Raw genomic sequence first — 17672 nt, 5'->3', positions numbered from 1 at the left:
CATATATGGTAATATATAAAATGATAAACACCAAGCTGAAGCTAGGGCTTGCCTTTGGTAAAGAATAGGACTGAGAAAAGTCTGAAAAATGAATCTGAAGCAAAGATGGAAAAATGTTAATGTTTGCCAAATCTGGGTGATATATGAGGATATTTGTTATATTCTGTATACTATTTTATATGCTTAAAATATTTAGTAATGGGTAAATAATAAACTTAAGTTTTAGCTTAATTTAGGTTAAGAGTCTTACCTAAATTCATACAATACATGCTAGGAGACATCAGGATTCAAACCTATCCTGTGCTTCTCATAATCAGTTGTTTTTATTATTCACTTTTAAAGTATCCTTTGGGAGGCTGAGGCAGTAGAATTGCTTGAACCCAGGAGGCGGAGGTTGCAGTGAGCTGAGATTGCACCACTACTCTCCAGCCTGGGCAACAGAGCAAGCCTCCATCTCAAAAGAAAAAGTATTAACTGATTTTGTCTTATGACTTTTCAGTAAGTCTTTGATACAAAAAGGTAAGATTTATGAAGCACAGTTTCTGTTAGGCTTTGCACATTCGTTGACTGTAGTAGTACATTGTAGGAATTCAGTAAACAATCCATTGCTTGACTGGTTGCCATATATGTGTTGCATGTGGGGGTATGATTTATGGTCAGTATGTGTCAATCTAAATAATAATAGTGTTAGGACAGAATTCTGCTATTATATCTTTAGTACAGTTAGGCGTTAAATTCATTAGTCCATGTTCTGAAAGGGAATGGCAATGGTTTTTAATTTCCTTTATCAACTGTGTTAAGAAATATATTTCCACAATTGTCACATAATATTCCATGTCACTTCATGAACTGGTAAATGACACACTTTTAGTATTCTCTTTATTATTGTAGGTATCATGACTTAATATCATCTTTATTTATTATTGTAGGTATCATGACTGGTGCCTTTTATTCAGTCTCAACATTATTAAATCAAATGATATTGACATATTATGAGGTAAGCTTCTGCTTATATCAGATTGCATGCCTGGCCAAGAATTTTTCTTTAGCAATATAATTGTCATTAGCAGGGTCATGAGATTAAGGGTTATGACATTGTTGCTATCAAATATTTACATTTGTTTTAATTGAGAATATATTTGTTAAAAAATGAAATTTCCACAACTTTAAATATCTAATTGGCTTTTATTATCAATTCCTTTATTGGACAGCATCCCATCTAAAGATTTAGAAAGGTACTGATGAGCTGAGCAGAGGAGATGGCTTTATAGGCAGAAAAAGGCTGAAGAAAGCAGAAACAAGGAACGAAGAGCAGATTGGTTGTTACAAAGTTACTTTCCTTATAGGATTAAAGCAAAGGGGACTGGGCCCCATCTGATAGGTTGCTGTGAATCTCCTTTTTTTTTTTGGGAAAAGTGGCCCCTTTTAAAGTTCAGTTTGATTATGTGGCACCTAGCATTAGTGACACCATTCTATGTGGTCTGGTCTGTTGGGCCTAGTGTGGGAGCTCACTCCAAAACAATGGCCTCCCATCATTTTAATTTAACTTATTTAATCCAGTTTATAAAACACACAGTATGGCGAGGCGTGGTGGCTCACGCATGTAATCTCAGCACTTTGGAAGGCTGAGGCAGGCGGATCACCTGAGGTCGAGACCAGCCTGACCAACATGGAGAAACTCTGTCTCTACTAAAAATACAAAATTAGCTGGGCATGGTGGCACATGCCTGTAATCCCAGCTATTCAGGAGGCTGAGGCAGGAGAAACACTTGAGCCTGGGAGGTGGAGGTGGTGGTGAGCCAAGATCGTGCCATTGCATTCCAGCCTGGGCAATAAGAGCGAATCCCCGTCTCAAAAAAAACAGGCCGGGCACCATGGCTCACACCTGTAATCCCAGCCACGATAGTGCCACTGCACTCCAGCCTAGTGACAGAGTGAGACTCCACCTGAAAAAAAAACAAAACAAAATACACACACACACAATATGGAAAGCAGAAGTTACTATCCCTGTGACAATACCTAAATTTATTTTTAGGAAATAATATGATTGGTTATATGGAAAAAGACAAAACATTTTAAGGGAACTCAGCATAAATATAGATAAATAAATATCAAGTTCCGATTGATGTATCTTTGCTTTTGAAAGGATAAAGCAGTTGTACTATGTAAAAGCTATCGATTAACCTCCTTTTCAGGTATCTATACAGTGTCATACCTTGCTTAGTGACAGGAATAACTTCTGAGAAATTCGCTAGACAATTTCATAGTTGTGTGAATATCATAGAGTGTACTTATGCAAACCTGATGGTAGAGCCTACTACATACCTAGACTATGTGGTGTAGCCTATTGCTCCTAGGCTACAAACCTGTATAGCATGTTATGCTACTGAATATTGTAGGCAGTTGTAATACGATGGTAAGTATTGTGTATCTAAATATATCTAAACAGAGAAGGTAGAATAAAAATACAGTATTATAATCTTATGGGATCATACTGTATATATGATTCAGAGTTGACCTAAACGTCATTATGGAGCACATGACTATCTATACTTAAGAATCCTAACAAAAATCATTGTACTTCTAACCATAGAGGATTGAGGAAAATTTTCCTTTTTTATTTCTTCTATTATTTTAGGCTTTTTTTCTGGTTTTAAAATATAATGCTTTTATATATTCTTTACCTGCCCTCCCCTCCCACCCTGCCACGTGTACTAAATCTTCCTATTGTGCGCTTAGTTTTATCTAATTATTTTCATTGACTATGAAAGGTGTGGGAATGTGAAGAGTCTGAATTAGTTAATCCATTTATTTGATCAACTTCTTATGCAAATTGTTTTCAGGGAGAAGAAGTCAATGCTGGAAGGATTGGGCTAACGCTAGTAGTAGCTGGAATGGTGGGCTCTATTCTTTGTGGCTTATGGCTGGATTATACTAAAACATACAAGTAAGTGAAAGTAAATACATATATGGTGTATAACCAAAGGTATTTTGATTTTAAAGGACAATATGCTTTTTATTTCAAGAAATTTAAAACATGTTATTACTTAAAGATATGGATTCTAAACACTAGTAGGTTCTCTTCACTTAACAAGTGTTTCAATACTCTATGTATTGTATTGTTTTATTGGTCACACTTATTTCTATTTTGAGAACTTGGATACCTTATGAGCCCCTTCTTTCTAACAGTACTTATACCTACCACTTCCGAAGGAATTATTTCTATTCTAAAAAGAGCCATTTCTGAGAAATATTTGACTTTTGATAGACTTTATCTTGTTCTTTTTTTTTTTTTTTTTTGATATGGGGTCTCACTCTGTCACCCAGGCTGGAGTGCAGTGGCACCATCTTGGCTCACTGCAACTTCTGCTTTCCAGGCTCAAGTGATTCTCCCACCTCAGCCTCCTGAGTAGCTGTGACCACAGGTGTGCGCCACCACACCCAGCTAATTTTTTGAATTTTTGATAGAGACAGTGTTTCACCATGTTGCCCAGGCTGGTTTTGAACTCCTGAGGTCAGGCAATCTGCCCACCTCAGCCTCCCAAAGTGCTGGGATTACAGGCATGAGCCACTGCACCCGACCTATCTTGTTCTTTTCTTATGTTGTGGGCTTAAATACAAAAACAAAAAAGTAGTTCTTTCCAATCAAAAAATTATTGTTGAGCATAAGACTTTATTTTGGTAAGAACTTTTTAGCTAAAGTACCCCCAGACTACAGTACCACTTAACTGTAATATAATGCATAATGTGAAAATGCTGTCTTGACACAATGTCTGCCTGTAATCCCAGCATTTTGGGAGGCCAAGGTGGGTAGATTGCTTGAGGCCAGGAGTTCGAGACCAGCTTGGGCAACATGGTTAAACTCCATCTCTATTGAAAATACAAAAATAGCCGAGTGTGGTGGTGGGCACCTGTAATCCCAGCTACTCAGAAGGCTAAGGAAGGAGAATTGCTTGAACCCAGGAGGCAGAGGTTGCAGTGAGCTGAGATAGCCTGCCACTGGTCTCCAGCTTGGGTGACAGAGCAAGACGCTGTCTTAAAAAAAAGAAAGAAAGAATGTACTCTGTTAATTGTATATTATATGGAACCACCAAAATGCTAACACCAAAGAAAATGAATGATACCAACTGGGAGACTAAGAAAGGGGTTTCAGAGGCAGCATATTTTGCTCTGGGAGTTAAAAGAATCACCACATTTTGTAACAGGCCAAAACTTTCCACTGTACTTGGAAATGAATGAATGAAACTATTAAGGAATAAATGAATGAAATATGGAACTGTGTCCCGTGTGCCTTTCAAGGCTCAAGGTATATTTGATATTATTAGTCTAAATCCTACCAAAAGTATCTCTAATCTTGAAATTCTCCAAGATAATTCTTCCATAATTTAAGACAACACTTGCCTTAGCGTCATTATTGTAAAATGATAGCTTAGAGTGAAACCTACTTGATTTATAGATGAAGGGAGCATATGTAAAGGATTAGATTTCTTAAGTCTTTTATCCGTTATACATTTAGAAAACTTGATAGGCATAGACTTGTGTTCTTTGCCACTGCGGCTTTCTTCTCAGGGTAACTGCCATTCATTCACCAAACTCCTGTTGTGTGCATCTCTCTTAGATGAAAATTATGGCAAGCAGTATGTGATCCCTGTTCTTAAGATGTTTGTGGTCTAAATGGAGCAAATAAGGCATTCACATGTGAAAAGTTAAATAATATAACAAAGTAAAATAGATGTCATAAGTTTTATAGTGCCAATATGATAAGGGAATTTGGAAGAAAGAGAGACTCTTATAAACTGGTGTGGTTACAGAAGGCATTTGGAAGAGGTAGAATTTGATCTGAATCTTGAAATGTGAATAGAGAACTATCCCATTTTGTGGCATAAAAATGATTTTATTCCTATAAAATGATCCCCATCTGAGCATTCGATATGGTGTGGTTTTCTGGTGCTGCTGAATCTTTAAAATTTAAAATGCTTTAAAATTTATGCTTTGGTGGATACATTTTCCATAGACAAGAAGGGGTGAACTTTGAAAAACAAAGATTCATTACTGAACAGCTAAGACTGATGATTTTTATATTCCTAGGAGAATCAGACAAAATACTAACAGCTTTGTTGTTTTTGTTTTAGACAGACAACTCTGATAGTTTATATTTTGTCTTTTATTGGAATGGTTATCTTTACTTTCACATTGGACCTTGGATACATTATCATTGTGTTTGTTACTGGAGGGGTGCTTGGGTAAGTATCAGATGTGTTTAGGAGGAATGATAGCATGCTGTTATAATTCTGAAGTATTATTACTCTGGTCTTTAATTTTTTCAGTTCATCCAAAGGTTCTTCAATATTTTAAACTTTAAAGGATTCATTATATGCATATAAACATGTAATTCTTAAGAACTATTAAAAATTATTTAAAATTGGTTTTTGGTATACCATAGGTAAAAAAAAAATGGATGAGCCTTACTTAATCTGTGTAACTTTATTTGGTTACAAAGACAATCAACTTATAAAACTAGAAGTACATTTTTCTGAGAAAAGAAATTTGTATTTGTTGCTTCCAGTTCTGTAACCTTGAGCTGATTGGTCAATGATAATAGTTCCTTACTTTGACTAGCAACTTCAAAATATTCACTTATTTGGTCATTAGAATAAGCCTGAGAGGCAGAATGATTGCATCAGTATGTGATTGTGACTTTCTGATCATTCTTTCTGTAATTCTGGATTTATTTTCCTAGCTTCTACATGACTGGTTACCTCCCTTTGGGTTTTGAATTTGCTGTTGAAATCACTTACCCTGAATCTGAAGGTACTTCATCTGGTCTTCTTAATGCTTCTGCACAGGTAAACCTCTGATTTCTCTAAACCTGAGATGATTATTGTACCAGATATTCTAGTGAGTAATGAGTTTGACCATGGTTTTATTTGTTGTTGTTGTTTTGTTTTTTGGAGACAGAGTCTTGCTCTGCCACCCAAGCTGGAGTGCAGTAGTGCAGTCATGGCTCACTATAGCCTCAAACTCCTAGGCTCAAGCAATCCTCCCTCCTCTGCCTCCAGAGTATTTGGGACTACAGGTGTACACCAGCATGCCCAGCTAAATTTTTTTTGTTATTTTTTGTAGAGATGGTGTTTTGCCATGTTGTCCAGGCTGGTCTCGGACTCCTGGGCTCAAGCAATTCGCCTATCTCAACCTCCCAAAGTGCTAGGATTACAGGTGTGAGCCACTGCGCCCAGCCTGACCATGGTTTTTGTTTTAACAATTCAACTTTTCAATGAATGTTTCTGGAAACCAAATCATATAAACAAAATAAGTTAAGAGAAGTTTTGGTGAATATTTTATACTTGCTTTAAATAAGTTAACTTAATAACGAATTATTTTTCTTATTGTATTTTAGATATTTGGAATTTTGTTCACATTGGCTCAAGGAAAGCTCACATCAGACTATGGTCCTAAGGCAGGGAACATTTTTCTCTGTGTCTGGATGTTTATAGGCATCATTTTAACAGGTAAATTAGGGCGTTTGCCTGGCAAAAGGTCTTATGTTATGTGTTAATTTTCATGTATATTGCTTCTCAATAGCTTGACAACTCAAGGGGAAAAAATGAGATAAAAAGCAGGACATTATTTGTTTTCTTCTAAGGTCATGAATCTCTTACTTCATTTTGCAGATTTCAAATTCAATACAGTTACTCTGCATAGCAAGCAAAACTGTTGTAATGAGTAGTAAAGGCTGGGTGTGTTGGCTCATGCCTGTAATCCCAGCACTTTGGGAGGCAGAGGCGGGCAGATTACTTGAGGTGAGGAGTTTGAGACCAGCCTAGCCAACATGGCAAAACCCCGTCTCTACTAAAATTAGCCAGTTGTGGCGCGCACCTGTAGTCCCAGCTACTTGGGAGGCTGAGGCAGGAAAATTGCTTGAATCCAGGAGACAGAGGTTGCAGTGAGCCAAGATTGCACGAGTGCACTCTAGCTTGGGCAACAGCGAGACTCCGTCTCAAAAAAAAAAAAACCTGGAGTTGGGAAGACCTGGCCTCAAATTCTGATTCTGTTGCTCACTGGGAGTGTGACTTTAGACAGGTTGCTTAACCTCTCAAATCCTCCTTTCCTTATTTATATAATAGAGTGTTAAAGCCTGGTTTATAGGGTTACTGTGAGGATTAATTGAAATGGTTCATGAAAAGTTCCTAGTGTCTGGCACCTGGGACGTGCCTAACACGTGTTACTATTGTTATAATGTGGTAGAGATGGTAAGCAGTCAAGTGGTAGTGGTGGAAATAGTATGTGGAATCCTTAGCTAGTGCTTATACTTCTTAGGTATAGTCATCATAGACATGGGCAGGAAAGAAAATAGTGCTCAATCTCCAGAGAAAGAGAATGTCAAAGAATTTTTATCCATAGTTTGCCCATGCACATGGGTGTACAATAGATTTGGAGGCAAGACTTATGTTCAGAACTTTTTCCAGGCGCATACTTTTAAAATGTCATCATTCCCTAAACATTATAGTATAACAACTATTTACGTTGTGTTAGGTATTAGTAATCTAGAGATGGTTTAAGTACATAGGAGGATGTGTGTACGTTATATGTAAATACTACCCAGGGGTGTCCCATCTTTTGGCTTCTCTGGACCACATTGGAACAAGAATTGTCTTGGGCCACACATGAAATGCTCTAATACTAATGATAGCTAATGAGCTAAAAAAAAAAAATTGCAAAAAATCTCATAATGTTTTTAAAAAATTTGTGAATTTGTGTTGGGCCACATTCAAAACTGTCCTGGGCCACATATGGCCTGCAGACCACAGGTTGAACAAGCTTATACTACACCATTTCATATAAAGGCCTTGAGCATTCGTGGATTTTGGTATCTGAGGCAGGGTCTTGGAATCAATCCCCCGCAGATACCAAGGGAGATTGTGCTTCTTTGATCTGGTTATAACTTAGTTGGAGGATAGAATCTATCAGAAAGATGTGAATCAGAATTTCTTCTACTGTTTGTTGAATACCTGATCATTCTTTGTGAAACCTTCAATATGAAATCTCACCAGTGATAGACATTTTGGATATACACAACTACCTAAGGTCACTCACTCATTATTGTATGAATGACAGGAACCTGAGCATTCATTCATGAAGCTAAAAGAAAGTGAATGCACTCTGTTTCCTCAAAGAAAAACATCTTATCACAGGGAGTTTTTCCCCTTGTCCAGTTAGTAAAATAAAACATACAGAACTGTGAAATATGTAATACATTAACTGCTTTAACTATTGTTCTTTCATAAGTAATTCCATGTTGGTTCTTAATTTCTAGGCAAGTACTATATCTTATCTAAGACTATTACTATTGGCTGGACGTGGTGGCTCATGCTTGTATTCCTAGCACTTTGGGAGGCTGAGACAGGTGGATCATTTGATGTCAGGAGTTCAAGACCAGCCTGACCAACATAGTGAAACCCTGTCTCTACTAAAAATACAAAAAAATTTAGCCAGTTGTATTGGCACACACCTGTAATCTCAGCTACTTGGGAGGCTAAGGCAGGAGAATTGCTTGAACCTGGGAGGCGGAGGTTGCCGTGAGTGGTGAAGATCACACCACCACTCCAGCCTGGGTGACAAAGTGAGACTCCGTCTCAAAAAAAACAGTATTATTGTTATACCAAAGAAGGGAGCAGTTTTGTAATCCTCCTTCAAATTACTTTTACAAGAGATTCATGAAACTAATTCAAACAAATCAAGTCTAGAAAATTAAGAACTGAAAATAGATCTTTAAAATTAGTTTTACATTGATGCTTTTACCATCTCAAATGCTAATTAATTTCTCTCATATGTTGAGTATTTTACTAGAGAGCTTTATATCTGTTATGGTCATCTGTGATAGTGATCTTTGGTGTTAATATTGTAATTGTTTGGGGGCATCATGAACTACACCCAGTGAACTTTTTTTTTTTTTTTTTTTTTTTTGAGACGGAGTTTCACTCTTGTTGCCCAGGCTGGAGTGCAATGGCACGATCTTGGCTCACTGCAACCTCCGCCTCGCAAGTTCAAGCAATTCTCCTGCCTCAGCCTCTCGAGTAGCTGGGATTACAGGCATGCACCACCATGCCCGGCTAATTTTGTGTTTTTAGTAGAGATAGGGTTTCTCCATGCTGAGGCTGGTCTCGAACTCCTGACCTCAGGTGATCCGCCCGCCTCAGCCTCCCAAAGTGCTGGGATTACAGGCATCAGCCACCGTGCCCGGCCTGACGGTGAACTTAATAAATAAATGTTTTGTGTATTCTTACTGCTCCACTGACCAGCCATTCCCACATCTCTCTTTCCCTTGTTGGGCTTCCCTATTCCCTGAGGCACAACAATATTGAAATCAGGGCCCTGATTAATACCCCCAAATTAATACCCCTACAGTGGCCTCCAAGTGTTTAAGCGAAAGGAAGAGTAGTAAATCTCTCCTCTTAAATCAGAAGCTAAAAATGATTAAGTTTAGTGAAGAAGTCATGTCAAAAGCCCAGATAGGCCAAAAGCTAGGCCTTTTGCACCAAACAATTAGCCAAGTTGCTAATGCAAAGGAAAAATTCTTAAGGGAAATTAAGAATGCTACTCCAGTGAACACACAAATGATAAAACAAAACAGCCTATTGATATGGAGAAAGTTTGAGTGGTCTTGTTAGAAGATCATGCCAGCCGCAACATCACCGTAAGCCAAAGCCTAATCTAGAGCAAGGCCCTAACTGTCCAATTCTGTGAACGTTGAAAGAGGTGAGAAAGTTGCAGAAGAAAAGCTGGAAACTAGCAGAGGTGAGTTCATGAGGTAAGGAAAGAAGTTGTCTTCATAACATAAAAGTGCAAGGTGAAGCAGCAAGTGCTGATGTAGATGTTGAAGTAAGTTATCCAGAAGATCTAGCTAAGGTGATTGATGAAGGTGGCTACAATAAACCACAAATTTTCCATGTAGATGAAACAGGCTTATACTGGAAGAAGATGCCATCTAGGACTGCCATAGCTAGAGAGGAGGAATCAGTGTCTGGCTTCAAAGGACAAGCTGACTCTCTTGTGAGGGGTTGATGCAGCTGGTGACTTTAAATTGAAACTAATGCTTGTTGACCATTCTGAAAATCCTAGGGCCCTTAAGAATTAGGCCAAATTTTCTCTGCCTAAGCTCTAACAATGGAACAATGAACCTGAACCCCGTAGTTGATAGTACATCTGTTAATAGCATGGTTTGCTGAATATTTTAAACCCATTATTGAAGCCTGCTACTGAGAAAAACATTCCTTTCAAAATATTACTGGTCTTTGACCAATTCACCTGTTTACCCAAGAGCTCTGATGAAGATGTACGAGGAGATCAATGTTGTTTTCATGTCTGGAAACACAGCATCCCTTCTGCAGCCCATGGATCAAGGAGTAATTTCAACTTTCAAGTCTTATTCTTTAAGAAATACATTTCAAAAGGCTGTAGCTGCCAGAAATAATTATTCCTCTCTTGGATTTGAGCAAAGTAAATTGAGAACTTTCTGGAAAGGATGCACCATCCTAGATGCCATTAAGAACATTCTTGATTCATGGGAGGAGGTCAAACTATCAACATTAACAGGAGTTTGGAGGAAGTTAATTCCCATTCTCATGGATGATTTTGAGGTGTTCAAGACTTCAGTGGAGGAAATAGCTGCAGATGTGGTGGGAATAACAAGAGAACTGGAATTAGAAGTGGAATATGAAGAGGTAACTGAATTGCTGCATCTCATGGTAAAACCTGAACAAATGAAGGGTTGCTTTTTTTTTTTTTTTTTTTTTGAGACGAAGCGTTGCTGTGTTGCCCAGGCTGGAGTGCAGTGGCACGATCTTGGCTCACAGCAAGCTCCGCCTCCCAGGTTCAGGCTATTCTCCTGCCTCAGCCTCCCGAGTAGCTGGGACTACAGGTGCCCGCCACCATGCCTGGCTAATTTTTTGTATTTTTCGTAGAGACGGGGTTTCACCATGTTAGCCAAGATGGTCTTGATCTCCTGACCTTGTGATCGGCCTGCCTCAGACTCCCAAAGTGCTGGGATTACAGGTGTCAGCCACTGCGCCTGGCCGGGTTGCTTCTTATGGATAAGCAAAGAAAGTGTTTTCTTGAGTTGGAATCTACTAGTAAAGATGCTGTAAATGTTGAAATGACAACAAACGATTTAGAATATTATATAAACTTAGTTGATGAAGCAGTGGCAGGGTTTGAGAGGATCAACTCCTGTTTTGAGGAAGTTTTGTGGGTAAAATGTTATCAAACAAGTATTGCACACAGAGAGATCTTTCGTGAAAGGAAGAGTTGATTAATATGGCAAACTTCGTCACTGTCTTACTTTAAGAAATTGCCACAGCCACTCCCACCTTTTAGCAACCACCACTCTGATCTGTCAGCAGCCATCAACATCAAGGCAAGACCCTCCACCAGCAAAAAGATAACTTGCAGAAGGCTTGGATAATCATTAGCATTTTTTAGCAGTAAAGTGTTTTTTGTTTTGTTTTGTTTTTTTGAGATGGAGTTTCGCTCTTGTTGCCCAGACTGGAGTGGAATGGCGCCATCTGGGCTCACTGCAACCTCTGCCTCCTGGGTTCAAGTGATTCTCCTGCCTCAGCCTCCTGAGTAGCTGGGATTACAGATGCCCACCACCACACCCAGCTAATTTTTGTATTTTAGTAGAGATGGGGGTTTCACTATGTTGGCTAGACTGGTCTCGAACTCCTGACCTCAAGTGATCCTCCTGCCTCGGCCTCTCAAAGTGCTAGGATTACAGGCATGAGCCACCGTGCCTGGCCAGTAAAGTGTTTTTAAATTAAGGCATGTAGATTGATTTTTTTTTTTTTTTTTAGACATAATGCTATTGCAAACTTTAAATAGACTACAGTATAGTATAAACATAACTTTTTATGCACTGGAAAACCAAAAAATATGTGCAGTGGTGCAATCTCTGCTCACTGCAACCTCCACCTCCCAGGTTCAAGTGATTCTCCTGTCTCAGCCTCCCTAGTAGCTGGGACTACAGGTGCGTGCCACCACGCCCGGCTAATTTTTTGTGTTTTTAGTAGAGATGGAGTTTCACCGTGTTAGCCAGGATGGTCTCGATCTCCTGACCTTGTGATCCACCCACCTCGGCCTCCCAAAGTGCTGGGATTACAGGCGTGAGCCGCCATGCCCAGCAATATTCACTCTTTTGTGGTGATCTGGAGCTGAACCCACAATATCTCTGAGATATACCTGCATTCCCTTCTGCCTAGAATGCCTTCCTCTCCTCTTGTCTGCTTGACAAGTTATTACTCAGTTTTTTCCAGTATCAAGTATGTCTTCTCTGGAAAGCCTTCTCTAATTTCCTTTGGCTGACATAGACTTTTTTGCTCCCACTTCCCCACTGTACCTTGCAATTATCACACACTGTTATACTTGTTTACATGTCAAAGTTTCCCTAGATTGGAGAGTCCTTTAAGAAAAAGAATTACACTTTTCATTTTTGTATCATTGGTTGCTAGCATTCCCGTATTTGTTCAATACTGAATGACTTATTAATTGTTAACAACTTTAGAGAGGTACTATTATTTTTCAGGCTGTTGGGATGCTATTAAATATCATGACACTACAGTGTATTAAATTTGACAATACCAAGAAAGACTTTGAGCTGCTTTTTAAAAAAATCTTCGCATAACAGTTTATAGTAACTTGATGCCCCTCTGTTTCAGCATTAATCAAGTCTGATCTGCGAAGACACAACATAAATATAGGAATTACAAATGTTGATATTAAAGCCGTAAGTAATGAATATTTTTATGATTATACTGTTGAGAAGTATGTATAGAATAAATGTGAAACCATGTTTTTTTATTTAGATATTTTCCCCCCGAGTCAACTGTTGATCTGTTATAATAGGATATACCAGATGCTATACATTTTTAATCTTCTGATTGTTTTTATAGGTACCAGCTGACAGTCCCACAGACCAAGAACCAAAAACGGTTATGTTATCCAAGCAGTCAGAATCAGCAATTTGAAGAGAAAGGAAAAGTTACTGTCCTGTAGTAATTGAGACAATATCATCATCCTTGGAGAGAGATGTGAGCACCAAGGCTGGGTTTGTATGTGGTGGGGGAATAGACACACTTACTTGAAAATTACCATATGAACTCTAAATGCATAATTATTATTTTGCTTAATTGTTAATTTAAGGGAAATTTTCTTAAAATTCTTCTGTTTACATCATGTTAACACTACTATTTATCTAATTAGTATCCGATTTTTAGTCTTATATTGTATCTGAAAGTAAGCTTCTTGACATTTACTTTTTAAAAGTCGATGTTTTTCTTTTTTGTAGAAAATGGAAGCTTAGAAGACTTTTTAAAGTGATAATATGGGGTGTTCAGTCCCCATAAGATATAATAGTTCATGCAGTTTATATATTAAAATATCCAGTGGAACTAAATGTACAGTATATTCCTAATTGGCTGCCTTTTTCACTGTGCTGACCAGCTGTTCAAGCCACTTCAGTATGAGTACAACATACCAACATGACACTGCTCACCCACAAAGGACAGCATTGGGATCAGGCTTTCAGATGACCTCTAAGATTTTTCCCATTTATTGTACTCTTGTTACAAAGTACTTTTTAACACATGCAGTCAATGGCTACAAAAACTATTCTGTGTACAGATTCTACCCAGACTTTGGTCTTAGAATTATGTTCTAATTAAGGAGCCTGGTTACAGGTTCATTCTTTCTTGAGTTCTTTTCTATGCTGCCTTTCTATCATGGATAAATGCTAACACTGTATTTTTTCACTCCAACTTGAGATAGAGTAGTTTTGTACCCATTGCCTTTTTTTTCTTTTAAACTTTCTTTTTTTTTTTTTTTTTCTTCCTGATGTATAACTTTCTAGTAAGACAATTTCATCATATATGTTACTGGCTATTTCGTGATTTCATGTATCACATCCTATATTTTGCCTTGAAGATTCCTGAAATAAGGAAATCTGTAATAACTTCAGATAGCCTACATGTCCCCATTTAGTGGAGACCTCTTGAATGCTGTTTGAATTCTGCAGTATCATTTTTATGACCATTCTCCTTTGAGGAATACTATGCCCAGGTACATGCTCCATCAGTGTGCCGGGAGAGTGGATTCTTTTCTTCACTGCAGAGTCATCACACTATTGGAACAGTCTGCTTTGTTATATGCTCAGGTAGGGAAAATAAGACCAAATATATTTCCACAGTGCCTACCACTGTGTCATGTTTACAGTGAGAGCTTAAATATTGTTGATGTCCTGACTCTCTGAGCTCATAGGGAGTATCTTCATAGTAATGACATTTGATCAGCCATAAAATTTACATTATGTTCATATGCACCCAAAAAAGCTAGTCAGGTAATGAATACCCTTGAAGTGAATAGCAATTTTGATTTAGGCAGTGTGTTAGGCCATCCTTGCATTGCTATAAAGAAATATTTCGGCTGGGCGTGGTGGCTTACGCCTGTAATCCCAGCACTTTGGGAGGCTGAAGCGTGTGGATCACCTGAGGTCAGGAGTTCAAGACCAGCCTAGCCAACATGGTAAAACCCCATCTCTACTAAAAAAAAAATACCAAAAAAAAAAAAAAAGGCCAGGCGCGGCACTGTGGCTCATGCCTGTAATCCCAGCACTTTGGGAAGCTAAGGCAGGTGGATCACAAAGTCAGGAGTTCAAAACCAGCCTGGCCAAGATGGTGAAACCCCATCTCTACTAAAAATACAAAAATTAGCGCAGTGGCAGGCGCCTGTAATCCCAGCTACTCGGGAGACTGAGGCAGGAGAATTGCTTGAATGCACGTGGCAGAGGTTGCAGTGAGCCAAAATCACGCTACTGCACTCCAGCCTGGGAGATAAAAGTGAGACTGTCTCAAATAAATAAATAAATAAATAAATAAATAAATAAAACCTGAGGTTGAGCACGATGGCTCACACCTATAATCCCAGCCCAGCACTTTGGGAGGCTGAGATGGGTGGATCATTTGAAGCCAGGAGTTGAAGACCAGTCTGGCCAACATGGCAAAACCCCATCTCTACTAAAAATACATACACACACACACACACACAAATTAGCCAGCCATGGTGGCACACGCCTGTAGTCCCAGCTTCTTGGGAAGCTGAGGCATGAGAATTGCCTGAACCTGGAAGGCGGAGGCTACAGTGAGCTGAGATTGCGCCACTGCACTCCAGCCTGGGTGACAGAGCGAGACTCTGTTTCAGGAAAAAAAGAACAGAAATACCTGAGACTGGGTAATTTATAAATAAAAGAGGTTTAAGTGGCTCACAGTTCTGCAGGCTGTGTAAGCATGGCACCAGTGTCTGCTCGGCTTCTGGGGAGCCCCCAGGGAACTTTACTCATGGTGAAAGGCTAAGTGGGAGCAGAGATGTCACATGGCGAAGCAGGAGCAAGAGAGCAGGGAGGTGCCACATACCTTCAAACAACCAGATTTTGTGAAAACTCACTACTGCAAGGACAGCACCAAGCCATGAGGGATCCACCCGCAGGACCCAAACACCTTCCATTAGGGCCAACCTTCAACATTGGGAATTACATTTCAATATGAGATTGGAGGGACAAGTATCCCAACTATATCAGGCAGAATATATGCATTGATATATATTGAAATTATAACATTCTCTATAATCAAGTGACTGTAAATTATGTAGATTCTGACCCTGGGGAATGTGTTACCTAAAGAATTTGACTAAGAATCAGGAACTCTGTGTCCATGTCCTGGATATATTTCTGTATGTTCCTATAACTCTGGACAAATCATTAAACCTCTCTGGGCAGCATTTTCCTCATCCATGAAATGAATATGTTCAGTTTGATCTCAAAGATCTTTTCAAAATATTAAATGCCATTAATCATGGAATAGACCAAATTATTGTATCACAGGAACTTGAATCCAGCCAGAGAAAAATTCCCTGGACAATTGGATAAACAAATGTGATTGCTACCTTATGGATACAAGGGACTTTTACATTTCTTTTTAGCCTTTTTAGTCAGTTGAGGGTAACTCAAGCAGAGTATGTCCAATCATTAGCTTCCTTTGATATTTACATTACAGGTAAAAATGGCCAAAAATATATTTTAAGGTCTCTCCCCAAATAATTGTTTTTATTTTTAAACTATCAATGTTGTTTAAAATAATCATGTACTTGTTGAGTTCCTGAGGTTTTGAACAAATTACAAATAAAATTTAGAATACTTTATTTGTGAAAAGCATATACATATATGTTATGTGTATTTTTCCTTGTTGATTAGAAAGGGGATGGAATATGTGACAGAATGCAAAATGAATTGATAATTTTTATGTATTTTGAGTGAAAGTTGTCTGTAATATGTCAAGCAAGAATGTTATAATTCTACAGTAATGTGTGACTTAATGACGAGCTACATTCTGAGAAATTTGTCATTAGGTGGTTTCATTATTGTGTGAACATCGTGAAGTGTACTTACACAAACCTAGGTGGTAGAGCCTACTGCACACCTGGGCTAGATGGCAAAGCCTGTTGCTTCTAGGCTACAGACCTGTACAGCATGGTACTGTATTGAATACTGTAGGCAATTGTAACACAATGGTATTTGTGTAATCTAAACATAGAACAGATAATACATTGTGCTACAATGTAACAATGGCTGTGGCATCACTAGGTGATAGGAAATTTTTCAGTTCCATTATAATCTTATAGGATCTCTGTCATATGTGGTCCATTGTTGATCGAAACATGACTGTATGTCGTATTTTCAGAAAATGGAATAGGTAATCATCACTTGTGTGAATTTTAATCAAATGATTTAGGAAAGAAACTGGATGTTTCAAAAGCTGTTGCATTTATTACAAATGTCCCAAATACAGCTCTTGCTTTTTGAGAATGTTGGAGAGATGTCTTTAAAAAATATGTTTGTGTGTAAAAATGTGTCTGTATGCAATAGCTAGAAAAATGCCTGTGTCTTAAGTCATTACTCATGTTCTAATTTTTGTTCTTTGTACTATTTATCTGTATGCTTGTTCTTCAGTATTTCAGACTCAAAATAAATTTATTTTTTTATGTTAATTTTCTATGACTTTTTGAAGAATTCTGATGCTTAGGTACACATGGGGAGTTTAAAGGTATTATAAAATTTCAGAATGGGCAAAGAGGGAATGAGGTAGTGCATGGAACATAAAATGAGGAAACAAAGTCTACCAGGGTCAGGGCTAAAATAGATACTAAAATATTTTATTCCTTTAAAAGTAACTTTAGAGAGTGATGTTAGCAAGATGGCAGAACAGGAGCTTTATGTCATCATTCTTCCACAGAAGCATTGATTTTTACCAGTACTTTCAGATGGTAGTTCTTTTGTAGGAATCCAGAAGTCCTATGTGGAAGTTCCAGCACACCATTGGAGCAGAAATATCTGAGAATAAATGCATTAAAGAAAAGGAAGAAGAAGATTTTCACTTTATCTGCATCACTCCTCCTTGAAGTTGGCACAGCTTAGTGGCAAGAGAGACTCCCCTCAGTACACAATTTCTCCCATGGGAGAAGGTGATAGCATAGTGAGTGAGTGCTCAGCCCCTAGCTGTGTGGGATGCTGCCTAAGAACCCTACCTCTTCCTTGCCCCAATTAAAATACTGAGGTGATTGGCATAGCTAAG

At 38.4% G+C, this 17672-nt stretch overlaps 1 protein-coding gene across 4 annotated transcripts in view; it reads left to right on the top strand.

Moving 5' to 3' along the window:
- Nucleotides 1–17088, top strand: part of FLVCR1 (FLVCR choline and heme transporter 1) — a 42218-nt gene extending 25130 nt beyond the window's left edge. For 2 of the 4 annotated variants that reach the window (XR_008510024.2, XR_008510029.2), the window contains 8 exons: nt 930–997; nt 2844–2947; nt 5133–5243; nt 5741–5846; nt 6398–6509; nt 12711–12778; nt 12945–13082; nt 13340–17088. Coding sequence is in view for 2 of the 4 variants with exons in the window: in XM_054520702.2 (XP_054376677.1) it covers nt 930–997; nt 2844–2947; nt 5133–5243; nt 5741–5846; nt 6398–6509; nt 12711–12778; nt 12945–13019 (644 nt within the window). In the remaining 2 variants the exon portion in view is untranslated. Of the gene's footprint in view, nt 1–929; nt 998–2843; nt 2948–5132; nt 5244–5740; nt 5847–6397; nt 6510–12710; nt 12779–12944 lie in introns of all 4 variants that reach the window. The other 2 variants (XM_054520702.2, XM_002809468.6) reach the window with 1 other exon arrangement.
- The last annotated feature ends 584 nt before the right edge of the window (nt 17089–17672 follow it).

This window comes from Pongo abelii, chromosome 1 (genome assembly GCF_028885655.2).
Source record: "Pongo abelii isolate AG06213 chromosome 1, NHGRI_mPonAbe1-v2.0_pri, whole genome shotgun sequence".
In the NCBI taxonomy this organism is placed as follows: Eukaryota; Metazoa; Chordata; class Mammalia; order Primates; family Hominidae; genus Pongo; species Pongo abelii.
Note: the sequence above shows the minus strand (reverse complement) of the source record. Positions and strands in the feature narration are given on the sequence as shown.